This window comes from Conger conger, chromosome 11 (assembly GCF_963514075.1).
Source record: "Conger conger chromosome 11, fConCon1.1, whole genome shotgun sequence".
NCBI lineage: Eukaryota > Metazoa > Chordata > Actinopteri > Anguilliformes > Congridae > Conger > Conger conger.
The window spans coordinates 3,325,409-3,352,615 of NC_083770.1; the positions used below are offsets into that span (position 1 = coordinate 3,325,409).

Consider the following 27,207-nt stretch of genomic DNA (forward strand, 5'->3'; position numbering starts at 1 on the left):
TTACAACAATTATCACTGATGTTCAACAGAGAGTGGTTGAACTGGGTACTGAAGAGATGCTTTGCATGCCAAAGCAAGCTTGCAACATCATCTGTGCCTGCATTGTGCTTCACAATATAGCACAAGCACACAAAGTGCCTCTCTATAATGAGGAGCAGTGGGCCCAACCTCAGGCCCAAAAAGAGGGCCTTGACCTGACACCACCATCACTGCAACCTGATGGGCCAGCTGGAGAGGCAATGAGAAATGCTGTGGTGAACCTTTATTTCTCACATTTTTTTTTTTTTTGTTACCAAATGACAAATGACTATGAAATAATTTATCCAGCAGATGGCCACATCGGGGAACATTAAAAGCACCGCAACTCCAGATTTTGATCTTATCTGGATCAGCATTATCCAATCTGTAGTAAAAGTAGAGAAAACGGTCCCAGGTGATGGTTAATTTGTTGTAACACTATTACTGCAGCAGGATTTTTCACCACGGAAAAGCTAAGCATTTCACTGCCATTTTGTCACCTATGAGTGAATCACTGTTGCACTCTTAAGTCAGCAAGGCTGTCTTTATGATTAATAACAAATATGATTCCATTGGTAGCCAAATAAATAAAATTGATAACTTTTTTTCTAAATGTACATTCAAACTCTTAATTATATACATGAAAATATTTTAACAAAGCATTATATCATTGTTCCTTCCTTCTTTAATGCTGATTCACTTAGTTTTGTATGTGGAAAATGAGCATAAACATATATCTCGACTATACATTGTACACCCAACTACACATTCATGTTATTCATAATGGTTGCCACCTAACAGGTCAGCCTACCGTGTACTCTGACAGGGCAACAACTCAAGATAAGGCAATGTACAGAACAATGTTCAGTTGTATATTAGAAATATAAAACAAGAAAAATGTGAATTATTGGTCCTTATTAATGCTTTATGTTTCATTTTAACACAGGGCTTCAACTCTTCGGTTACTGCAGGTACAGTATTACATAGTCAAGAACATAACATATAAATATAGTAATTGTTTTTTTGGGAGGAGTACAGTTGCTCAGTCATTGTCGTAGATACACCCTGCAAGAAATAAAGAACACATCAAAGAGAACATGAGTACCTTTCAATGTCTAAATTAATTTGCTTGAGAAATAAATCCACTCAACGTATTCAACTACATTATAAGCAAAATTCATATTCATATCATATAACGTCACAACATACCTTGACCGCCATCATAAATATCAGCATCTCTGTTTGAGGTAAAACATCAGTTTTAACAGTGAGACTCAAAAAAAAGCTATTGGTAGAGACTAAGTCACTTTACAGAACATTCCATATGGCATTCGAGTAAGAAAGAAAAAAACTCAGTTGTCAGCATTTTATCTCAAAACATCCAATGGGACTGAAGTGTATGCATACATTTCCAGTCATGCTACTGTACTATGTGTTTGCCCTATGTGCAGGGGAGACCAGAGATGATTGTAATACTTTTTGCTACAACATGTACAGTTGTGTTCAAATGAATTAATCAATAGGCATTCAAATTCCACATGAGTTTTCCCAAACCTGCACCCAGTTGTCCTCAAGTGTCCCCGAATCTCTCCAAATACAAGACATCTGCATATCTTTTTGTCAGGTCCCATGAATGATCAATAAACTTATTTTTCTATTAAAACATATTTTTGATACAAAATGTAAAGAAAATGAACCTTCACATGTGTTTTATTCACATATATGAGAGTAAGGTTTTATAACGCATGCCCAAAGTGCCCAAAAAGCTGACACTAAATAATTTCTAACCAAGCTGCATCACATTCACAAAGGAACTGTATTTTAAAATTAGGTTAACCAGAGCTCTGTTAGGCCCGTTAGCCAGTACAGGTTTATCAATAGCCAAGTTGCACATTTACCCACGTCTGTATATTAATTCTGCTATGCGATCGCAGCAATATTCCTAAACTGTCCATCGCCTGAATATGACACATTATACCTTGGTGGAAAGGGTAGGAAATCCCGTACAAGAAGTGGGCCATTTACATTAGTATGGTACTGAAATGACCTAGCAATGCATTTACACTAAAATAACTAGTAGTCGAAGATGGCATTTGCTAACATATAGTCCCGGCAAAAACATAGTTCTCAAAAATGGCTGAACGGATTCCGAAATAAACTTTCATAATAGTAAGTCATACAGTACTGTGCAGAAGTTTTATTATATACATATGTTTACTTTTTGCATGTTAGTATAAAAGAACACATTTGAGATTTCCAAATATTCATTTTCCAAAAGATTTAATTTTACAGAGACATTTTTGTATTTAATTTAAAAAAGTAACATTGCTGTAAGGGATTGACTACTTTTTACATAATCAAGGCTGTCTGAGATCAGAAGCAAGGACCCAACCAAAGTCTGCAGAAGAACTGTGGCAAGTTCTCCAACATGCTTGGAACAACCTCCCTGCTGATTGTCTAATAGAACTGCAGGACAGCCGAAGGGTGGTCACAAAAAATATTGATTTGATTCAGTTTTTAACTATTCTGCCAAATGAATACTGTACAATACTGTAGCTTCATGAGATATTTATAACGAGGTGGGATATTTGGTTCCATAAATATGTCTGTATCTAATAATTTGCAGAACAAACTTGTATTTCTACAAAACCGGAAATATGTCTGGTGGACATGCAAGAAAGGTGAGCTAAGAAAAAAAAGGGCCTCATTTATCAATATTTTCATAACTCATAATGTGTGCGAAATGTACGTGGGATCGGAAACAAAGCAAACAAATTCTGCCGGATTTATCAAACAAGAGGAGACACCATTTTCTCTTGTCCACGTGTGTATGTTGCTAAATACCAATCAATCATAAACAAAAAGCACACACAAATCTTATGATTAGCATAAATTGATGCCCCTAAAATACCATATAAGTTACAGAAATTTCAGGCAATTTAAAAAAATGAGAACTTTAAAATGCTGTGTAGCCTACACTTGATCCGATTTTTATCATTATATTACTGTGTGTGCTCCAGCTACTTTGTAACTAGTCTTTGAAAACATTAAAATGCATATTGAGTGTATATTAAAATTTAATTAGGACTTAACATCTTCTATGCCTCAAAATGATGTGTTCGAGCTTCCTTCTTTTCATCCATCAAAACATAGTTAGTTGGTAATTAGCCTGTTTATATAGGCTACATAAACTATGTATTTGCCACATAGGACTGGAATAAACCATTTTTATACAGTCTATATGGTCAGAACGTACTTGTGAACCTCACCAATGAAACTGGCTTGGTCTTTGAACATGTGCTCTTTCCAAAGTCAGCTACACCATGCACCAAATCTTCTAATGAAGCAATGAATGTAAATGTAATGGAAAGAGAAGTCAGCCATAGAAATTAAGGTCTAAGCTATGACTTGTATGCCCTATTCATAGCAAACTTTGTTTTATATAATTTAACTCCACTTAAGCATGAATTAATCAGGATTACCGGATTGTTATGTTAAATCCAGTTTTATATTCAACATTTATTTATAGCGTTTTATATTATATGAATGATTATAATATTCAATTGGCTTATTAAAATAATATTGCCACTCAAATCAAAATAAAATATGAATTAATGGAATAATAATAGCGCAAACATGCTTCACAGCCGTGCTCTTTATGAACACAGTATCTCTTTATGAACACAATATGAACAGCTGGGACCACTCCTGAAGTGCGTATGGAACCTAAAAAAAACTGAAATCTTGAAAACTGAAAACTTTGATAAATCCCACATTACTTGTGTAAATGCATTTCCGAAGGATTTGGCTCAATTTTGTTCAGCTCATGTTTGATAAATGATCTTCTGAATTGTATATTTGTGTTCTTATATTAGAACATCATTTTTTGACAAAGAGAAATTGTATCAAGAATATGCCTTTTATTGTCTGAGTCAGTGGTGAGGGAAAAGCTGGAGTTTTATTGGCCTGCTTTGCAAATAAGAGGCTGATAAGCATCTAAGCAGCTGTTCTCGCTTGTGGAGTGTTTTTAACAATCTGGCATCGCCGTTTTTAGGTTTTATTACGTCACATTTTTTTTGTTTTTGAGATAATTTGAGTCGCTGATGGGGGGCCAAGTGGATAGGGTTAAACCATTTAACCTACAATAATGGGACTGCTAAACCAAAAATGCGAATTGTATACCTCAAAATCAGTTTTTCTGGTCATCAAACTTCTCATGTGAACTCAAAAGGGAATATGGGTCTGAACAATAGTGATTATTACAACTCATCCCTTATTGGTCAAAATGATGGTGTTATAACTAACCCAATGTTACGACCATCCAAAGTCTCCCCCTACATGTCAAGAAATGTCCATTAAAATTACAATGTGAATTTAAATGATGCAGCTTGAGATTTACTTACTCAGTTATGATGTTGCTGATTGAAACATAGCCAACTGCAAGACAAGAAGAGAAAATGTTACACCACGCCTGAAACCTAATGGCATATGGCCCTTTAAAGAGTGCTCTCTCAGTGACTAACAGCACAATGGCACTGTCTCATGACCCGGGACTCACTTTTCCCCTCCTGGTTCCTGCCAATCAGCTTGTTGTCGCTGGGCTTCACGATGACATCGATCTTCTCCCCTGGCTTTAGTGGCAAGTCTTTGCTCCCCCATTTCTTAGTGGTGAACGTGGATGTGGTGGTCACTTGGTAGAACACCTGAATCTCACCATCAAACTGCCAAAGGTAAAGGTCATGGGAGAGATAAAGACATTTGGGAAAAGAAAATAGCTATCACATTGGAACGGTCACTGATCTAAAAGGTAATTTTAGATCAGTTTGCTGGTTCAGAGGACAGGTCATGGAATCAGATTATTTCATGCAGTAGGCGGGAAAAGACGACTCCAGCTACCAACGGCCGGTGGCCAGCCAGAGGCAGATACTTCCCGGAGTGTACCCATCACATCTTCAACATTGTTTAGTTTGACTGCATTCTTGTGTTTTTTTCCCCCTCATTACCAATATGGCTGCCAAACCATGTGGCCAAGCTAAACAGTCTATATTCTTCAGTGTTGATTCTTATGCACCAGGTTTATAAAAAGGATTAACGTAGAAGGCTGAATTTAAAGAAAAAGGTTGTGAAGAAACATAAAGGAAACAAAGGGCTATGTTGGCTCTATAATCGTGTGGGGTGCATTTTCCAAGAATGGTTTTGTTGCACTAATACTCTTTCAAGTCAAGGTCAATATCAAAAGTGCGTTGTTGGTGTGATCACCTTGACCTTGTTGAAGCACTTACAGTATTTACTCCAGAAAGTGGTAAGTTTGAAGCTGACAATGCCTCTGTCAACAGAGCATGAGTAGTCACCCAGTAGTTTAACCCCATCCACTCTGCCTCTTTGTGGTTGAGTTGTCGACATCTCAAATTATTGTTGCGTTCATATTTGTACCATACAAAAAACTGATAAACAATAAAACCGCAAAACAGTATTGCCAGATTGTTAAAAAGTCTCCCTGAGTGAGAACAGCAGTTTAGATGCTCATCAGCCGCTTATTTGCAAAGCAGGGCAATAAAACGTTAGCCTCCCCTCAGCCATGTTCACAGTTTACAACCCTCACCTTGTCACAGACTCGGACAATAAAAGGCATATTCTAACAATCCTTGATACCATTTCTCCTTGTCAAAAAATCGTGAACCAATATAAGAAGAAAAAGTTGTTTTGGAAATTATTCGACATATTAATGGAACCAAAGACCCCACCTGGTTATGAAGCTATGACTATTTTCTGACTATCATCAAAGTTTATTTCATAATCCGTTCAGCCATTTTTGAGAACTGTGTTTTTGCCGGGACTATACCTTAGTCTTCAACTACTTGATATTGTTTCGTAAATGCATTGCTAGGTCATTTCAGAACCGAACGAATGTAACACATAGCACACTTCTTGTACGGGGTTTCCTACCCACTCCAACAAGGCATAATGTGTCATATTCAGGCGACAGACAGTTTTGGAATATTGCTGTGTACGCATAGTAGAATATATATACAGATGTTATTACAGGACTTGCTATAGATAAACCTGTAATTGTCCTGGCTAATGGGACTAACAGAGCTCTGGTTAATCTAATTTTGAAATACAGTTCCATTTTAAATGTGATGCAGATTTATTAAAGTGTTAGATTGAGTAAGCCTTTTTGGAGAGCTTTTTGTATACTTTGGGGATGCGTTATGAAGCCTTACTCTCATATATGTGAATAAAACACATGTGAAGGTTCATTTTCTTTACATTTTGCATCAAAAAATATGTTGTAATAGAAAAAATAAGCTTCTCTGATCATGTGCCTGGACAAAGATATGCAGATGTTTTGTATTTGGAGAGATTTGGGGACACTTGAGGACATCTGGGTGCAGTTTCGGGAAAATTTGAATGACTGTCGATATATACAAATTCTGGGTTGGTTCTTGACTTAGAAATTGAGATATTCAGTGGTAAACTATATAAACATAAGGTGTTTTGTAATTGTTTTGTATTTTAGTGTATATTTTGTGTACACTGTATGTGCATGCTCTGATTTTGTCTCAAATTCCTGAATGGTACCTAGCCCCTTCTTTAATATCAGTCTTCAACCATGTGTGTGCAGTAAATAGTTTGTGGCCTGATGTCTGAGTTCCTTGGTCACCACATTTGATCCTAAAGAAACAATCGTGGGACACACTGTAACAACAGAACTCCTGGGATAGTACCATTAAATAAGCATAGAAAAGCAGTGTTATGTTTTTCCACACTGGTATACACTATGTCAAGGCAAATGCAGCCCAAACACCCCATTAAATGGCTTTACTTTGTTCTTTTTTCCCAGTCAGTGAATAACCCAACCAATTTCTTTATTCCATTTCCAAATTATGCACCACAAATCTTTTGTTTCTGGTACATGTTACATAGGGTATACATATTTTCTGTAAATGAGTTGGCAAATGTGTATGTTTACATACACATTCAATTAATCAAATAAACTGATTCCATGCTTGTAGCATTCATTGGTTAGCTAGCTGCTAGAGCAAATCAAAATAAATATATGATGGGGTAGTTCTTCATCAACTACAATGTCTTCAGGCTCTGTCCATTATGCTAGCTCGTTGTCACAAAATTCACCTTGAACTTCTTTCTGAATTCTTTCTCCTCCTTCTCAAACCTCTTCTGTTTTTTAGGGTCTCTCTCCTCTGCCTTCCATTTTGGTGTTATCTGTGGGAGGCTAGGAAAAGATGTGATTGAGAGATGAGAAAAAGGATCCACATATCATTTCTAATGTCCAGCAGTAAGTGGCTCCTGATGATAGTTCACCCCCTTCACTTTGAACAACATGACAAACAGGTGATGAAATGACAGAATAAGGCTTCCTGGGAGTCCCCCAAAGTGATTCCTGCAATAATATTACTATCCACTAGATGTCACTCAAACATGAAGAATCCCCAAATGGCATCATTGTATTTATGTTTTAAATATTGTTACATTGTGAAAATAGTTTTGAATGGGGGAAAGGGCAGATATGTAAATAAATCAAAAAAACAATCCACATTGGGATATTATTTTCGGACGAAATAATTCTAATAATCATTACATTGTTGATATTACATTTTCCTAATATGTACTTGGCCTGATGCGATGTTCTCCATATCATGTACAACGTCACTGTCCACGCTGTGCTATTGTCAGCTCAAAGTAACAAATGACCTCAGAGGTAGACTACACGCTCCAGAAGATTAGCTTGGAGCCAGAGGAGAAGTCAGCTCCAATAGTCTGACAAAGCATGCAAAACGGCTGCTTTTACCACAATGTTATGCCACCTTTGATTTTAATAACAGCTACAGCGGTGCTGAAAGGACATACTTGCTGATTCTTGGTGCTGGAGGGAACCCTTCAGAGTCCACGTCATCGTAGATGTCATTATCTGGTTTGATTTGAGGGTGTTTGAAAAACGTTTTAAAAATATTTCAACATCACTGGAGAACTTTACAGTCAGATTACAGCCAACACAGCCTGTCTTAATGAATAACGTGACCCAGCCAGGTAGCTGGCAATTAAATGTTGTCCCCTGTATGGGACGTCTGAGTTAAAATCTCTGGAAGTCTTTTTTATTCTGAAAAATACAATAAAAGGCAGAGCCAAGAAACAACAAATAATACTTTTGAAAATATTTTCACATCAACATGCTTTTTTCCCCCCCCATCAAAGGCACTTAAATGGCTTAGGAATAAGCATCAATCCAAACATTTATGCCATTACATTAATGCCATTTGGCAGATGCTCTTATCCAGAGTGATGTACAGTTGATTAGACTAAGCAGGAGACAACAATGCAGAGTGAAGGGCCTTGATCAAGGCTGTGTGGATCTTGTTGCGGCTACACCGGGGATCGAACCACTGACCTAGTGTGTCCCAGTCACATACCTTAACCACTACGCTACAGGCCGCTAAACACCAATTATTCATTTACAAGGCAGCAAAATAAGGACACACAAAAAAATACTCTAAATGAATAGTACTTATCATATTATGAAGAGTAAAAATGACTTACCGCTATTTCCTGCTAAAGTGCCCAGAAGTGGTGGCGGAGGAGGGTGAGGAAGAGGAGGAGAAAGAAGAGGAGGAGGCGAAGACGGCAGCTGTAGTCTGAAGATTTCAGATAAACACAATCAGTCTTTCCGTTAATAATATACTTGAGCACTGATTATGAAAAAATAAGTATCGACTCTGACCGATTGCTTGAGACACTTTCACATTTCATGTGAGGTCATTCAGGAAAGTGTCAGGCAGGAAAGTGTATAACTTATATGTATCCATGCATTGGGTGAGAGGCAGGGATACATCCTGGACAGGTCTCCAATTCATCGTAGCACACATACGCCATTAATTCACCTATGGGCATATATACACTCCATTCCGTTCAACTGGCATGTCTTTGGACATGTATGGAATAGCCAGCTTGCCAGTACATGTAATGGAGGCAGAAACACTGGGCAGTTTTGGCATCGCCATTATCTTGAGTTGTGTGTTCTGCTGTATGTGTCTTTTGGCACAGAGACACAGGGATTTGAACCAGGGACCTTCTTGGTGTGCAGATGTGCCCTCTTGGGATTGCAGATGCTTAAGCAACACAGATGCTACCACACAGGAAATTGCATTCAGATATAATATTATTTAAGTCTCACCTCAGGTTTAAGTCATTGAGATCATCATAGTCAGAATCCTCCTCTGGCATTATGGATGTAGCCACTGATAAGAAAAGGGTTTTTTTCAGCTCCCATATATGCAGTATATGCACTCGGTTTGTTTAAAAAAAGCTTCCCCATCTCATTAAACCAAGGGCCAAATTCATTATCTTATTTTATTTTCTGCCTTTCCAAGGGGATTAATGACAAGTATTTTTTAGTTAAATAAAAAAAGACATATTACTTGGTTCTGATTCTTAAGCTGTAAAGAGCAGTCATAATAGTTCATGAATAATACATTTAAAGCTTACCTGCTTGACCTTTAAGGCCACTGAAACATAAAGACACATCAGGTTCAATACAGATTTAAAACAAGCAACTTGCATACTTTGCAAACAGTTGGATATTTACAAGTGCAATGTTCAAGAGTACAACAGCAATTCCCCATCTGGATATGCTACTGACAACCTTACATTTACATGCCCAGTTCCCTAAACATTATGGTACAGCACATTGCTGCCTTCTACATAAAATGCAGACAATCAATCAGCACCAACAGGCCTGTATGCTTTTTCCGTAATAATTCATATTCAAATTATCATGCTAGCTTCAAAAGCCCTGCAGAAGAAGATCCCCACATCCCCAGGTCTTAGGGTCTGTAAGCGTGTTTCTTCGTCACCTGTTGAAATCGTCCAGGACCCCCACATCGTCGTACAGATCAGGACTTTCCTTCTCTTTGCTTGGGAGTGGCCCTCCCTGATGCTGCCTTCTTAGGTTGTCATAGTCCATCTCTACTGATTCAATCTTCACATAGCCATCTAAAACATTAAAGATGAGGTATACATGAAAGAGCATGTGCACTGTATGAATAATGGAATCAATTAATCAGTTCAACGAAGTACAATTGATGCCTCTCATTCACCCATACACACACACTCGCACACCAGCGGCAATTGGCTGCCATGCAAGGCACCAACCAGCTCGTCAGGAGTGTTTGGAGGTTAAGTTGTCTTGCACAGGGACACTTTGACAAATCCAGAGCAGGATTGAACCGGCAACCCTCCAAATGCCAGACGACTGCTCTTACCTCCTGGGCCAATACCCCCCTCTTCAGTTCAGACCACATGTTTTTCATGGGATTTAAGTCTGGAGACACAGATGGTCACTGCATATCATGGTTGCTGTTTTTACTTAACCATTTCTGTGTGGAGTTTGATGTATGCTTGCAGTATGCTTGTCTTACGACCAAGACTCAGCTTCCAAGTAGAGGCAACCAGATTTTCTGCCAAGATTTCCTCGTACTGTGTTGCATTCTTTGCACCTGAAATAGTGCCCCTGGACCATCTCCGAAACATCAATGAGTGTGTGAGTGTGTGTGTGTGTCTGTGTGTGTGTCTGTGTGCGTATGTGAGTGTGTGTGTGTGTCTGTGTGCGTACGTGTGTATGTGAGTGTGTGAGTGTGTGTGTGTGTCTGTGTGCGTACGTGCGTATGTGAGTGAGTGCGTGTGTCTGTGTGCGTACGTGCGTATGTGAGTGTGTGAGTGTGTGTGTGTGTGTCTGTGTGCGTACGTGCGTATGTGAGTGTGTGAGTGTTTGTGAGTGTGTGAGTGTTTGTGTGTGTGTGTGTCTGTGTGCGTACGTGCGTATGTGAGTGTGTGTGTGTGTGTGTCTGTGTGCGTACGTGCGTATGTGAGTGAGTGTGTGTGTCTGTGTCTGTGTGCGTACGTGCGTATGTGAGTGTGTGTGTGTGTGTCTGTGTGCGTACGTGCGTATGTGAGTGTGTGTGTGTGTGTGTGTGTGTCTGTGTGCGTACGTGTGTATGTGAGTGTGTGTGTGTCTGTGTGCGTACGTGCGTATGTGAGTGTGTGTGTGTGTCTGTGTGCGTGAGTGTGTGTGTGTGTCTGTGTGCGTACGTGCGTATGTGAGTGTGTGTGTGTGTGTCTGTGTGCGTATGTGAGTGTGTGTGTGTGTCTGTGTGCGTACGTGCGTATGTGAGTGTGTGAGTGTGTGTGTGTGTGTGTGTCTGTGTGCGTACATGCGTATGTAAGTGTGTGAGTGTGTGTGTGTGTGTCTGTGTGCGTGTCTGTGTGCGTACGTGCGTATGTGAGTGAGTGTGTGTGTCTGTGTGCGTACGTGCGTATGTGAGTGTGTGAGTGTGTGTGTGTCTGTGTGCGTACGTGCGTATGTGAGTGTGAGTGTGTGTCTGTGTGCGTACATGCGTATGTGAGTGTGTGTGTGTGTCTGTGTGCGTACGTGAGTGTGTGTGTGTGTCTGTGTGCGTACGTGCGTATGTGAGTGTGTGTGTCTGTGTGTGTACGTGCGTATGTGAGTGTGTGTGTGTGTGTGTCTGTGTGTGTACGTGCGTATGTGAGTGTGAGTGTGTGTGTGTGTGTGTGTGTGTGTGTGTCTGTGTGCGTACGTGCGTGTGTCTCAAAAAAAGGGAGGAAGAAGGAAGAAGAGCTGCTTACAGGACCCATCCTGTGCTCTGCCAAGCCAGCGGCCACCTGGGTTGTCCAAAACACGGACAATTTCAATGATTTGGCCTTGCTTTACGGTCAGGTCATTCCTTCCCCCTTTGCAATCCACCCGGACATTTGCCTTGTGTAGCACCTCGATTGGCCCTGACAGCTGCACACAGAGACACAGATAAAACACATCAATAGACAAACAAATGCATACATACATTCCCTCCAAAGGTATTGGAACAGCAAGGTCAATTCCTTTGTTTTTGCTCTACACTGAAGCCAATTGAGTTTTTTTTATCTTTTATTTGTTTTTCATTTTTAAATTTTTCTACAAATTTGGCAGTCAATTGTACCCTATCTAATCCAATTATTTTTGCGTTAACTTGGACACACTGCTTACAACCCCGTTCCCCGGAGGATCCCTGGAGAATGACATGCCTTCTCCAAGCCGTATCATCTCCAGCGGCACCATGATTCTGAGGCAATCCAACCCCAGTCCCACCCTAGGAGCGGCGAGCCGGCCAATCACGCCGCTCCACGTGAGCCGGCCAATCACGCCGCTCCACGTGAGCCGGCCAATCACGCCGCTCCACATGAGCCGGGCAAACTGGGCCATGGCAGGACTGGGAATCGAACCACAGTCCTCAGTGTGCAACTGCAACAAACTGCAACCGTGAAGACAATTGAGTTTGAGGTCAAAAGATGTACATGAATTTCAGCTTTTATTTCCTGGTATTTTATTCAAGATTTGTTAAACAACTTAGAACATATCACCTTTTGTATCAGACCACCCTATTCTTAGGTGAGCAAAAGTATTGGAACAAGTGACTGACAGGTGTTTCTTGTTGCCCAGATGTGTCCTGTTAGATTGATTGGTTAAACAATAAATAGTTCTGAATGTCTACTCTTGGTTTTGCCTGTGAAGACTGCATTTGTGTTAGAAGATCAATCAACATAAAGACCAGAGAGCTGTCTTTTGGAGAAAAGCAAGCCATTTTGAAGCTGAGGGGAAATCCATTGCACAAGCATTGGGGATACAGAAACATTGTGAAGTTGTGAAGAAAAACCCCAAAACATCAGTCAGTGGCATCACAAACAATCTCCACAGGGCAGTCAGTGGCATCACAAACAATCTCCACAGGGCAGCGGTCAATGTATCTCAATCAACTGTTCGAAGAAGTCTTAGAGAGCAGCAATATAGAGGCTATACCACACTATAAAATGCAATCCACTCATCAGTTGTAAGAATCAGAAGGCGGGATTACAATTTGCAAAGTACAGAGATGGGTCACAAAAGTTCTGGAACAAAGTTTTATGGACTGATGAGACCAAGATTAACCTCTACCAAAGTGATGAAAAGGCCAAAGTATGGAGAAAGTAGGGATCTACTGATGACCCAGACCATACAAGCTCATCTGTGAAGCACAGTGGTGGAAGTGTCATGGCTTGGGCTTGTTTGGCTGCTTCTGGAGTGGGCTCACTAATCTTTATTGATGATGTAACTCATGATGGTAGAAGCAGGATGAATTCAGAAGTGTACAACATTCTGTCTGCCAACTTACGGAGAAATGCGTCCAAACTAATTGGGAGGAACTTCATCATGCAGCAAGACAATGACCAAAAACACACTGCCAACACAAGAAAGGGCTTCATTAAGGAGATAAAGGTCAATCAAGTCAATCAACAGACCTTAGCCCAATTGAGCATGCATTTCACCTCCTGAAGACTTAAGATTGAAGGGGAAAAAAATAAATAAACAGCAACTGAAAGAGGCTGCAGTAAAAGCCTGGAAAAGCATCACAAAAGAAGAATGCATTTTTTGCAATTTTCTCTTTACTTAAATACTCTGTTCCAATACTTTTGCTCACCTAAAAATTGGATGGTCTGACATGGTGCTATGTTCTAAGTAGTTTAACACATCTAGGTGTAGATACCTGGAAATAAAAACTGAAATTGTGAACTCTTGTCTCGTGTTCATCTTTATATCTCAACCCCAAATGTATTCAGTGTATTGCAAAAACAAAGGAATTGGCCTTGATGCTTCAATAATTTTGGAGGGGACTGTACATATACACCAAGCTATTACATAGTTATTTACCAGTTATTCTATACATTTCAGTGATAATGACAAAAGCATGAACTAAGGAGGAAAATCCTTAGTCCCCATCTGGCTCACCTTAAATCTCTTCCTGATATCCAGATCTTTCTTCTCTCTTTCTTTTTGTTCCCTCTTCTCCTGTTCTAGTCGTTTCTTCTCTTCTTTCGTGTTCTTCTTCGCTTTTTCTTTTGTGTCCGTTGAAGCCCTGTTTGTAGTACAGCCATCGGTATTGCTATTGTGGTCAGTGAAGTCTAGCTTAGGCACATTTTCTTCTGTTGCAAACCTGAGGTACGTTCAACATCGCAAACATTAGCTAACGTTAGCTAACGTTCGCGAATGTATTAAAACTTTTTTCTGTTCTTTGCCGCGAACGTTTGCGATCTTGAACGCACCTCTGATACAGTCCTTCCAGGAGAGCATCCTGGCCAGCTAGTCTCATATCGGGCCATGTCCCTGGACGCATGAAAACAAAGCAACAGTTTGTGTTTTTTTCTGGACCAGGGACATTTGTGGCCCACAGGCGCACAATGTGGCAGTTAAAAGCAAGATGTGTTGTCTGTCTGAAACATTTAAAAGTGGAACGATTTAATCTCTCACCAACTTTCGTCTAAATCCTCATAGATCTCCTCATCACTGTCAGTCTCCTTTTAAATGAGAGGAAACAAATAACTGACATGTAGTAATTGCAGTACTGAGAAGAAAAAACATTGCAGGTTAAGATTATACACATATCGCTCCTAAAATTTGTGTTTTGATTTCTACATTCTGTGATACATGTTGAGCTTATGAGAAGATTTACTTACTCCTGATTTTAATACTCTAATAAGTGCCAGTAATTATTGTAGTGAAGCAGCATTTTAAACATGGAACTTTCAAAAGGAAGTGATCATTTACACAATTTTGTTTTCAAATGAGATTTTTGTCTCTGCATCACCACTGCTTTACACATACTGTACCAATACAATCATTGAAACACAATATGAGCAAATAAAGCTGCATATATTTATAATATACACGTAGTGAGTTATATTGTACAAAATTGTTAAATTATATCTTCTACTGATAGTATTGAAACATAGAAAAAAAAGATTTCATCATGAAGTATTCTAAAACTAATGTACATTTTATTCCAAATACTCCAAATGTTATTTTACATATACTGTACATATTATGCAGTACACAGTACATATCTTTTAAGATGAAAATTGCACTATTCAAAGAGTATGAACAGTTACCCAGTGGTTTGACTGTGATGAAATGGCTGTCAAGCATTAATGCAATATTCCAGAACAGAGGAGGGTGTCAGCGCGCAGGACAGAAGAGCCAAGCACAGACTCAGGCACAGTGGAAACAGCAGACTTTAATCATGGTGAACCAGAAGGTAGGCAGTGGTCAGTATCCAGTTCAAACAGGTGAATCAGAGGCAAGGGCATAATCAAACGGCAGGCAAAAGTTCATAGTGGGTAGTCAGTCCAGAATCAGGGCAATGGTGCAGAGAACATTATCCAAGAATCCAAATGCAATTAAGCTGGACAGAGGTCAAAAAAATCCAAATATTCAAAAACTAAACAGAAACCCAACAGGTAGGGCAAGTGGAAGTGGAGTGTTAGTAAGGCGTAAGGGGAATCTTATGGTAAGTTGGTAAGAGAAGTGGAAGCTAGAACAGGGGGACAGGAATCCAACAATTGCGAAATCAGAGGAACTCACAACAAAAGACACGGGCAGGCTTACACTGACAAAGGACAATGAGAAACAAGTGAGACACATGACAGGAAGGAGATACATATAAGGGGTGGAAGGCGGAGACACGTCATAGGGTGAGAGAGAAAACAAGGACCTGAGTGTGAGCACAGAAAACACACACAGAACAGGTGGAACAAATGAATGAGGGAATGAAACTGAAAACAGGCTATGGTAAGCCTGTAACAAAAGGCAAAGATTCTGGGGACTTTACATCACACAGATAACAGAAAAACACAGAACCTGACAGATTCTTTATAATTCAAATTTTATCATTCTAATTATAACAAATGGTCATTACACTACAAAGAGATATTTCTAATCCAAAATAATGTTTTTGCTGAAATGCCTTACCTCTATTTTCTGCGCAGACGGCACTAAAAAGTAAAGACAAGAGTTAAAATGAGCCTCAATTAAAACATTAAAACAAGTAATTTCACATTTAGCTCATTATCACTCAGTCTGTCTGGTGTCCTGAATGGTTAAAAAGGCGAAGATCAAAACCATTTCCAAATGTGGTAATACCAGTTTATTAAAAAATAGGCATGGCTTCTCTCAGAAAAGGGTCCAGTATGCATTTACCTCCAGAAGGCAAGGGTGGAGGATGGCTCAGCACCCCAACATCATCATAGTTGTCATCCACGTCAGGCTGGGGTCTGTGCAATAACAGTTTTTTTTGTGTGAAGAAAAATATTGTACATATTTACAGAAGTTTCTGATGACCTGCAAGCTTCAAAATGGCTGGCATATATACACATATATATATATATATATATATATACACACACACACACACACATATATATACATATAAATACACAGCAATGAATTAAAAAGCAGCGTGTACAGTAGGGTTGCCACCTCAGTCCTGTAAAAATCCTGGACACATACGAAACTGGCAAACTGAGTAAGACTGTCAATCGCTCTCGAGGGTGCGTGAGCATGAAGGAATGTGGTGCGCAACTACCTTGTGCTTGGCGTCAATTCCTCTTTCATTACACAAATAAAGAGTGTAATTTGTGAAGGTTAATAACGTCTCTGCACCATTTCTTACATTACATTTAGGAACGAACACTGGATACGCTGTCTACATTTCATTAAGCAACACTAATGTATGCAACACTCGAAAATACGTAGATTCCGGGACATTTCATTTCATTATTTCTTCCAGGACAGACAACAAAAATTGGGACAGTCCCGGAGAATCCAGGACAGGTGGCAACCCTAGTGTACAGTGATATTAAGCAATTATTATTAAAATATGTTCAATCTTGTCTTTGGTTGGACCTATTTCCTATGATGCATGCAATCCAAGACTACTGCATTCGAGGTAAGAAGAGCCAGCACAATATATAAACTGACATTTGTTTGTATAATTAATAAACAAATACTATAAATATGTACACACTCATAAAACATAACATGGCTATATTAGCAGCACTGGAGATACTTGAGACAGATCAGTAGAACTTAAAGAGCATTGAGCTTCAACAAAAGCAATGACTGAAGAAAAATACTTTTCTCTTTTGCTGTTCATGGAATAGGTTTATAATATAGACAGTAAAGGTTTCAGTATTAATTCAACTCCTACAGTATATATGGTCCCTGTTGGATTCATGTGTACTCCGTTAGAGTTGAATTAACACTGGACATTTATTGTATACAATAAATCGACAAAATAAATTGTGTAAAGTTAAGAGGAAGTCATCCTTGCGATCAAGAAGAACTAAGAACTGGGTGTGAGGCAAAGCCACACCACACAGGAACTGCCAATTCAGGGCAAAACTGACGAAGTATGAACTCGAACCAAGCCTGGGCTTAAATGAGTCATCACTAAAGAGGACATCTCTGTCAATTGTTAGCATTTACCCTAAGATTCAGCTTGTGAATTATATGCATACATTTAATTGCAAAAATACTGGGGCTATTTTTTTTGTTTTGCCTCTACTCCAGCACATTGAATTTGAAATAAAACAATGAATGTGCACATATTACCAGACTGTCAGCTTTAATTTTGGGGAATTTACATCCATGTTGAGCGATCATTGTAGGAAACACGGCAGCATTTTGGGAAATATGCCTTTTTTCCCCTTTTTTCCGACTTCCAGACTTAAAAGAGATGTTCGATTTCATTTACATTTTTGTGCATTCACTGGCTCAATTTCCATGTTAGCATCACGTGTTAGCTTAGCATAAAGACTTGATGCCTATAGGAATCAGTAGCCTACCTCCTTCAAAGTGAAATACACCTTACAGCAACACCTTGCAGATCAAATATGAATCCAGATTCAGCAACTGCATTACTTATTTCTTGCCTCAAATATTTTCAGAAACTTATTTTAGTGGACTGTTTAGGAGGAAAAAGACAAAGTTTATCAACGGTCCAGCGGTTATTATGTTTTACAAAGAATGAGCCACAGTCTCAGTCGTCCCCTGCTCTTGGTAATCCCATTGGCCATCTATTCAACAGAGCCCACCCGCAGGACTGTATATACTGTATTATACCAGACCTCTTTTAGGACAGTTGTCTGAAATTAGGTGCGTTTGTTGAATCAGACGCAGCACAATCGTATGAGCCCTTTGTACGACAAAAGTAAGAGAAATATAAGAATATGAAAATGTTCTTGCATAAGACCCATTGTTTTATTTAAAATCAAATGTGCTGGAGTACAGAGGCAAAACAGCTGAAATTGTACCTCTGTCCAAATACTTATGGGCAGTATTTAACAGCATTTCCGATGTGTTTTAGCCTCATTAAGTGTATGGTTGTTTAGTACTGACACACACATTGTGTTTTAGCCTCATTAAGTGTATGGTTGTTTAGTACTGACACACACATTGTGTTTTAGCCTCATTAAGTGTGTGGTTGTTTAGTACTGACACACACATTGAGTTTCAGCCTCATTAAGTGTGTGGTTGTTTAGTACTGACACACACATTGAGTTTTAGCCTCATTAAGTGTGTGGTTGTTTAGTACTGACACACACATTGAGTTTTAGCCTCATTAAGTGTATGGTTGTTTAGTACTGACACACACATTGAGTTTCAGCCTCATTAAGTGTGTGGTTGTTTAGTACTGACACACACATTGAGTTTTAGCCTCATTAAGTGTGTGGTTGTTTAGTACTGATACACACATTGAGTTTTAGCCTCATTAAGTGTATGGTTGTTTAGTACTGACACACACATTGTGTTTTAGCCTCATTAAGTGTGTGGTTGTTTAGTACTGACACACACATTGTGTTTTAGCCTCATTAAGTGTATGGTTGATTAGTACTGACACACACATTGAGTTTTAGCCTCATTAAGTGTATGGTTGTTTAGTACTGACACACACATTGTGTTTTAGCCTCATTAAGTGTGTGGTTGTTTAGTACTGACACACACATTGTGTTTTAGCCTCATTAAGTGTATGGTTGATTAGTACTGACACACACATTTGGGTGGGCACTTACATGGCTTCAGAGCATCGATGGGGGAGGCTTTGGCCAGGGGGCAAGGGGTTTGCCACGCAGTCGCCAGGGCGGGAGGCTGGGACCGGGGGAGGCCCTCCTTTCTTTATCCCAGGGTCTAATGGAAATAAATACAGACAAGAATTCATATCCTAAAATCAAGCAAATAAATCACCCACTGTGTAGTCAAATTTCCTCTGCTCCTTTCACTTCTGTTAGTTTAACCTGTGTGAAAGAGGAACTTCTCAGGGTACAGTGTTGGAGCTATGTGACAAATTCGAGAAGCCAAACAGGGAACCGAACTGTAAATGTAGCGAAAGCATGAGGCACTTGCTAAAGCTTATCTCCTCAGTGCATGCTTGGCATGTCGGACCATTTTAAAGTAATACGTTTTACTTTTCTTTTCTTAAATTGGACAAAACAGAAATTATGCAAAATGTGATAATAAAAGCAGTGAACAGAGACCTTCATATTATATTAGAACATCCATGCATTATCTCCCAAATATGCACAAAGCCTTTGTCGTGATACAGTATACTTGAAGAACACTTGTGTACACTGAAAGTATACATTTTTCTGACATGAGTAGTTTATCTTATAACTAGTCCCATGTATACCTCCCTTCCCATACTGAACAGTAGAAGCGACTCACCATCATTCACCGAATCTGCACCCTTCTGGAACTTTCCAAGGCTGACATTGGGTGGCCGACTTGGCTTGGAAGGGGGACTCCCAAGAAGAAAAATACCGGGCAGAGATTTCTTTTTTGGTGCAGTGGGGTCACTGTTCTCTTCTTTCCCAGATGTGGACCCCAGGGGCCTCTTCACAAAGCCATGATTCTGTGCAGCCAAGGGTTTTTGAGCCAAGGGGGGTCTGACGCCTCCCTCCCTCCCAGCATCATCAGCGGCTTCACAGCCATCCTTCATCAAAGCGACCTGAGCAGTATGTGAACCGGAGAACCTCGGACCCAAACTTGTATGGGGCTTAAACCCAGCAGATTCCCCTGTACCCCCTTTGGACTGTATCATCATAGCGGAGCTCTTCTGCTTGGGGAGAAGAGGGATTTTGGGGGAAGCTGGTACATTGGTGCTCCCGGCATCCTCACTCTTGGATCGCTCTGAGATGGCAGGGGGCTTGATGTAGGACGGTTTGGGAAGGGACTGCTTGGTGTCCAAGAGGATGTTGTCTGCCGAAGGCTTCTTCAGCTGGGGTTTGCTGGGAGGTGGTTTCGGCTTATTGTCCTCAGACGGCTCCAGGGGTTTTTGCCTGAAGGGCTGCTGCTTGTTCAAAGGGGGGTTCTGGTCCTGCTTGGCAATTTCAATTCTGTTCACTAGGGCTCTGGATTTGGGGAATCCCTGCACGCTGCTCTCCACCGTGGGGCTGCTGCTGCTGATCTTAGGGAAATTGGGCTTGGGGTCCAGGGCGCCGGATGCCAGGCCCCCCGCCAGCTTGTTCTCCAGAGCCGCTCTTCTGGACTGCAGGGAGGGTAGGGGGGACGGCGTGGGGCACACAGCCAGACCGGCACTCCCCTTCCTGATGTCCTCCAGCATGCTGGCTCCTGGGGTGAAGCGTGCCATGGCCGCTGCTTCTGAGCAGCGAGAGAAGAAGACTGAAACAAAGGATGAGGAAGAGGGGATATATGTATGTGAGGGCGTGTGGGTGTGTACACCAAGCTTTACGAAGCACATCAGTATTCTTTTCTCTATGGTCAAAACATAACTTCCTACCTTTTTATTTGATGATTCTTATCTCTCAGTGCCTCTGGTCCAACCACAGACTGGCTAACCATGCCTTTCTCGGAGGCAGTCCCTTATAGGATCTGTGCAACACCAACATCTCACTTGTGCAACTGCTGCATGAACAACACACACAGGAAACACAGAAATAAAAATATCACTTCTAAACAGGAAGGGGTATGTCATTTCAGCACAAGGCTTCAAATTACAATGACCAGATACAACATCAATTATGTTGTGAACTGTTTAAGACCCTGCTGGGTTTGACACCAAACCTCAGGAATCTTTGTTGTAACTTCACTGAAACCAGTAAGGTATGCAAGGTCATTCTACATGGTCATTCTCCGGTTAATTTGAGCTCACAACAGACAATGCATCAACAAACAGATTCCACTGTTATATTGGTACGTGTCCAATACATTCAAGGTCAATGATGGCTGACAGTGTGAACTTGGCTGGTAATAGCACAGAGCATTTTTCCGCATTACATAATTAAATCCTTATCTGTACAAATCTAGTGACATAAATGCCTCTACTATCAGCACACTGGCATGAAAAATGTAACACTCACACTACAAGGATGCAGAAGTTTAGAACAATAGTCACAGAACATGGGTTTACTTCCTAGACAGGACATTGCCTTTGCACCCTGGAGAATGGTGGTTAACCTGAAATACTTCAGAAAAACATACAAATGCATCAAAACACTGTAAGTGTCTCTGGATAAAACCGTCTGCTCAACACCCAAATGTGAATGCATGACATGCAACCCGTTTGTAAATATTCTCATAACACTCATTACTTTTTTACCTAGAATACAGTTTCAAACAGATAGTAGGACGTTTTTTTCCCCACACAGAGTGGTCAATGTGTGGAACAGCTCGCCTGTACATGTAGTGGAGCCAAAAACATTGGGAGTTTTCAAGACCAGGCTTGATACGGTGTTAGATTCTCTTTAGCTTTTAGGCAAACTAGGCAGAAGGTACACTTAGGGGCAGGAAAAAGCGAGCACTGCTGGGCTGAATTGCCTGTTCTCGCCAATACCTTATGTTATACTAAAAATATACCCATGCCTAAATAGATGTGCAAAGATGAAAATACAAATAAAACATTTGAGAGAAACAGAGACATCCCTCCCCGCCTTAGCTGAAGAATGGTACAAAATGGACGCTGTTCTTTGCAACAATTTAGTGGTGGATAAAGCAACAAGCAACAAGCGGACATCTTGATTCAGCTTCTGCCTGTAACATTCATTACATTACATTATTGCCATTTGGCAGACGCTCTTATCCAGAGCGACGTACAACAAAGTGCATACCCATAACCAGGGATAAGTTCGCTGAAAGACCCTAGAGGTAAGTACAATTTCAACTGCTACCTGTACAACAAAGATAAGGACAAGGGGCTATTTTTATTTTATTTTATTTTATTTTTTTTGAACAAACAAACAAACAAACAGAGCAAAAGTCACCAAAGTTAACTATCCAAACACTGCTTCCCTAGCCAACTAAAAATACCGATACACAAAGCAAGTCACAGAGACAACAATTAAGGTTCACAGGGAGGTAGGGAGGGATGGGGAGAGGTGCTGCTTGAAGAGGTGCGTCTTCAGCTTGCGCTTGAAGGTGGGGAGAGATTCTATAGTTCTGACCTCAACGGGGAGTTCGTTCCACCACCGTGGAGCCAGAACAGACAGTAGTCGTGAGCGTGAGGTGGAGGTTCTGAGAGGGGGAGGTGCCAAGCGGCCTGTGGAGGCTGAACGAAGAGGTCTGGCAGGGGTGTAGGGTCTGATGATTTTTTGCAGATAAGCTGGGGAAGACCCTTTAACTGCTTGGAAGGCTAGCACCAATGTTTTGAATTTGATGCGAGCCATGACAGGCAGCCAGTGGAGGGAAGTAAGCAGGGGGGTGACGTGTGAGTATTTGGGAAGGTTGAAGACCAGACGAGCTGCTGCATTCTGGATGAGTTGGAGGGGTCTGATGGCGGACGCTGGGAGGCCAGCCAAGAGGGAATTGCAGTAGTCCAGGTGGGACAGAACCATCGCTTGGACCAGGAGCTGGGTCGAGTAGGGGGTCAGAAAGGGGCGGATTCTCCGTATGTTGTATAGGAAGAACCTGCAAGACCGGGTCACCGCCGCAATGTTCTCGGAAAGGGACAGTCTGCTGTCCATCACCACGCCGAGGTTCCTTGCACTGGGTGACGGCGTGAGTGTGGTATCCCCGAGAGAAATGGAGAGATCCAGATGGGGAGAGGTATTAGCAGGGATGAATATCATTTCAGTTTTACCTGGGTTGAGCTTTAGATGGTGGTTGTCCATCCAGCTCTGGATGTCCCTCAGGCAAGCAGAGATACGGGCTGAAACCTGCGTATCAGACGGCGGGAACGAGACGAAGAGTTGGGTATCGTCCGCATAGCAGTGGTAGGATAGCCCATGTGCAGTGATCACAGGGCCAAGGGAGCGAGTGTAGAGAGAAAAAAGAAGTGGGCCAAGGACTGAGCCCTGGGGAACTCCTGTGGCGAGGGGCCGAGGTGTCGATACCGAACCAGCCCAGGCAACCTGGAAGGAGCGACCAGAGAGGTAGGACTCAATCCAGTCCAGGGCTGTGCCACAGATGCCCGTTGCTGACAGGGCAGACAGGAGGATGGAGTGATCCACAGTGTCGAAGGCAGCAGAGAGATCTAGAAGAATGAGGATAGAGGAGAGGGAGGCTGCTCGTGCGGCATGAAGTGACTCACTGACGGAGAGGAGCGCAGTCTCTGTCGAGTGGCCCGATCTGAAGCCAGACTGATGGGGGTCTAGCAGGTTGTTGTTAGAAAAGAAGGAAGAAAGTTGAGTAGAAGCGGCTCGTTCTATAGTTTTAGAAAGGAAAGGAAGAAGAGATACCGGGCGGTAGTTCTGGATGATGGAGGGATCCAGGGTAGGCTTTTTTAGCAGCGGAGTGATGTGGGCCCTCTTGGAGGATGCCGGAAAACAGCCGGAAGACAGGGAGGAGTTGACAAGGGAGGTGACAAATGGGAGAATGTCAGGTGTGATAGTTTGGAGAAGAGAAGAGGGGATAGGGTCAAGGGCACAGGTTGTAGGGCGGTGGCAGAGCAGGAGTTGAGAAACATCAGAGTCCGTAAGGGGGGAGAAAGTGGAAAAGGAAGGGATGGGCCTAGAGGGGGGGAAGGGCACAGTGAGGGGGGCGGTGGTTGTAAAGGATCTGCGGATGACTGTGACCTTCTCATCGAAGAAATCAGCAAAGTCATCAGCAGCGAAGGAGGACTGAGGAGGAGGAGGCGGTGCGTTGAGGAGAGAGGAGAAAATGGAGAAAGGTTTCCGGGGGTTAGAAGCAGAGTTCTGAATTTGCGTTTGATAGTATTTTGCTTTGGCGGCAGTGACATCGGAAGAGAATGCCGCCAGGAGAGACTGGTAAGTCATGAGGTCGGAAGCGTCTCTGGATTTCCCCCACTTCCTCTCCGCTGCGCGGAGGCTGGCCCTGGAGGTACGGAGGGTGTCAGATATCCAAGGACTGGGAGGGGATGTGCGAGGTGGTTTTGAGACAGGGGGACAGAGAGAGTCAAAGGCGGAGGAGAGAGATGAAAGGAGGGTGGCAGATGCAGAGTCAGCGGGGAGTTTGGAGAAGGATTCGAGAGGGGGGAGTGAGGCGGTGATGGTGCTGGCAAAAGAAGAGGGTGAGAGGTTATGGCGGGCTGAGGAAGTGTGGGTGGGAGGAGGGGGAGAAGGATGGGGAGGAAGAGGGAGGGAGAATGAGATGAAGTGGTGATCAGATGTATGCAGAGGGGTAACCGTGAAATCGGAGCATGAGCAGTTCCTTACAAAGACAAGGTCTAGGACATTGCCCGCCTTGTGGGTTGGAGGAGAGTGTTGCAGGGAGAGGCCGAAGGAGTGGATTAGCGGTAGGAAGGCAGCAGACTGGGAGGCTTCTAGGTGGATGTTGAAGTCTCCAAGGAGAATCAGAGGGGTGCCATCCTCAGGGAAGGAGCTGAGAAGGGTGTCTAGCTCATCATTCAAGACTGTTTATGTTTTAGAACACCGGCAGCGAGTGTGTTATGTGATTTTGTTGTCTGCTGGGAAGCAGGTATCACACGGGAAGAGAATGAGCAACATGGTAAAGGGAGGTGGTAAAGGTATCTGAGAGTCCAACATCCGTCGCCCCTTCTCCCCTTTCAGATGCAATTTCCATCTCATGTTGTTAATTTATGCAGAAATAAGGTATTCAAAGGTACAATAGGTAATTTCAGAATAAATGTTTTCTATATTCTATGTTTCATTTAATAGAGCATACTAATCAAAAAATATGATTTTTACAGACATTTAGCATATGGGCAATGAGCTGTTAATCAGAGTGCTGAATCACACAACCAGGCGGTAGCTTTCAGAGTGTACAGTGCCCTCCTAAAGCATGGTAAAAGTGGAGTGAAATTTCTTCTTTTTGCAATACTTAAGGCATTTGGATTTCAGATCAAAAGATGAATATTAGACAAAAGTAACCAAAAAAAAAAAAAAAAAACAGCTGTTTTTCTCTTGCTCCCCATTTTTAGAGTTGGTGTCAGTTTTGAAGGTGTTTTTATTTTAGTCCTGAGGTTTCTTTTTGACTGGTATTTTATAGTGTTTTGTGCTAATTTTGTATTAATTAGTAATTACAGGGGGTAAGTAGCCAAAATTTAATGGATATTCCGGATCAATTGTAATTTGTGAATGTACCATTAACCTAAAATCCTTGCAATTCCTCCATAGTGAATTTAATCAATATGCAATCCAATTTTATAAGGCTGGAAAGATTTCATAATAAGACATCAAATAAAATTAGATGCAATTGCTTATTACACTAAAGCAGGGGTGCCAAACTCCAGTCTTGGAGGACTGCAGTGTCTGCTGGTTTTTGGTGTTTCAGCACGAGAGATACATTTCTCAGTCTTTCATTGGCTAGAGTCCACACTCCTTGTTCTCAAGACCTTAATTGGCTGCTGATTGAAAGGAAACCACAAACACCAGCAGACACTGCGGCCCTCCAACACTGGAGTTTGACACCCCTACACTAAAATTTAAAAATTCAACTTGTACAGGTTCTGCTGCAAAACCCTCCTGTGGAGGCATTTAGATGGTACAAAACACATATCCCTTTCAGTCAAATGGACATTAATTTCCCCAAATCTCCAAACTACAGGCCAGGGTTTCTCAGCCCTGGGGACGCTCCATTATGTCGAGTGATCTGTGAAACAAGGCGATGAGAAAAACACAAAGCATACTCACCATGGTGGAGGAACTACACTGAAAATGGACACATTTCAAAACAAATGGATACAAATTCAGAAACAATTCTGTAGGTTAGTGAAACGTACAAACATACAAAACCTAAAATGCAGATACGGGACAGGAGTTTCAGTTCATGTTCACATCAACCATCAGAATGGGGAAGAAATGGCACCTCAGTGATTTCAACTGTGGCATGATTGTTGGAGCCAGATGGGCTGCTTTGAGTATTTCTGTAACTGCTGACCTCCTGGGATTTCCACACAAAACAGTCTCTAGAATTTACTCAGAATGGTCTATAAAAAAAATATTTTAAAAAAACATCCAGTGAGCAGCAGTTCTGTGGACGGGAAAGGCCTTGTTAGTGAGAGAGGTCAACGGAGAATGGCCAGACTGGTTTGAGCTGACAGAAAGGCTACAGTAACACAGCACTCTGTACAATTGTGGTGAGCAGAAAAGCATCATAATGCACAACACATCAAACCTTGAGGCGGATGGGCTACAACAGCAGAAAACCACGTCGGATTCCACTGCGGTCAGCCAGCTAGTGGGCACAGGGAACAGAAAGCTGAGGCTGCAGTGGGCACAGGTTCACCAAAACTGCGACAGTTGAAGACTGGAAAAACGTAGCCTGGTCTGATGAATCTCGATTTCTGCACAGGCATACAGATGGTAGGGTCAGAATTTGTGGCTAATACCCATCAATCATGGCTTGAATGTTAAAGCCTATTTGAGTATTGGTGTTGAACATGTGCGTCACTTCATGGCCACAATGTGCCCATCTTGTAATGGCTACTTCCAGCATGACCATGCACCATGTCACAAAGGAAAAAGTTGTGACAAACTGGATTCGCGAACATGACAAGGAGTTCAATGTCCTTCAGAGGCCTTTCCAGTCACCGGCTCTGAATCCAATGAATGTGCAGCTGACAAATCGGCAGAAATTACGTGATGCAATCATGTCAACATGGAGCTGAATGTCAAAGGAATGTTTTCATCTTGTGGAATCCAAGCCATGAAGAACTGAGCATGGGTTCTGAGAGCAAAGGGAGGCCCTAACCAATATTTGTATAGTGCTCAGTGAGTGTATTATGCTGCTTCATATTATCAATTATTGTTTCCCAAAAATCTGAGCTCAAATGGCACAAAAAACACTTCCTAGCATTATATTTGGAAAGAGACATAACAGTTTTTCAAATGCACATTTTCAGTAGATTCATTAGTTCATGCTAAAGGCACTCTGGCTAA

General features: G+C 41.5%; 1 protein-coding gene across 1 annotated transcript; it reads right to left on the reverse strand.

Annotated features, from left to right (window-relative positions):
• Positions 1–439: 439 nt before the first annotated feature.
• LOC133140034 (FYN-binding protein 1) lies at positions 440–26,025 on the reverse strand. The gene is made up of 19 exons (XM_061259553.1): positions 25,960–26,025; positions 20,694–20,818; positions 19,619–20,575; positions 18,970–19,084; positions 16,097–16,170; positions 15,869–15,891; positions 14,372–14,418; positions 13,853–13,979; positions 11,680–11,839; positions 9,891–10,029; positions 9,523–9,542; positions 9,212–9,275; positions 8,578–8,672; positions 7,891–7,951; positions 7,156–7,255; positions 4,577–4,739; positions 4,422–4,455; positions 1,228–1,256; positions 440–1,083 (listed from the first exon to the last, which is right to left on the reverse strand). Exons 3-19 carry the CDS (start codon positions 20,541–20,543, stop codon positions 1,061–1,063), a joined length of 2,199 nt encoding a protein of 732 aa, XP_061115537.1. The 5' UTR covers positions 20,544–20,575; positions 20,694–20,818; positions 25,960–26,025; the 3' UTR covers positions 440–1,060.
• Between the last annotated feature and the right edge of the window lie 1,182 nt (positions 26,026–27,207).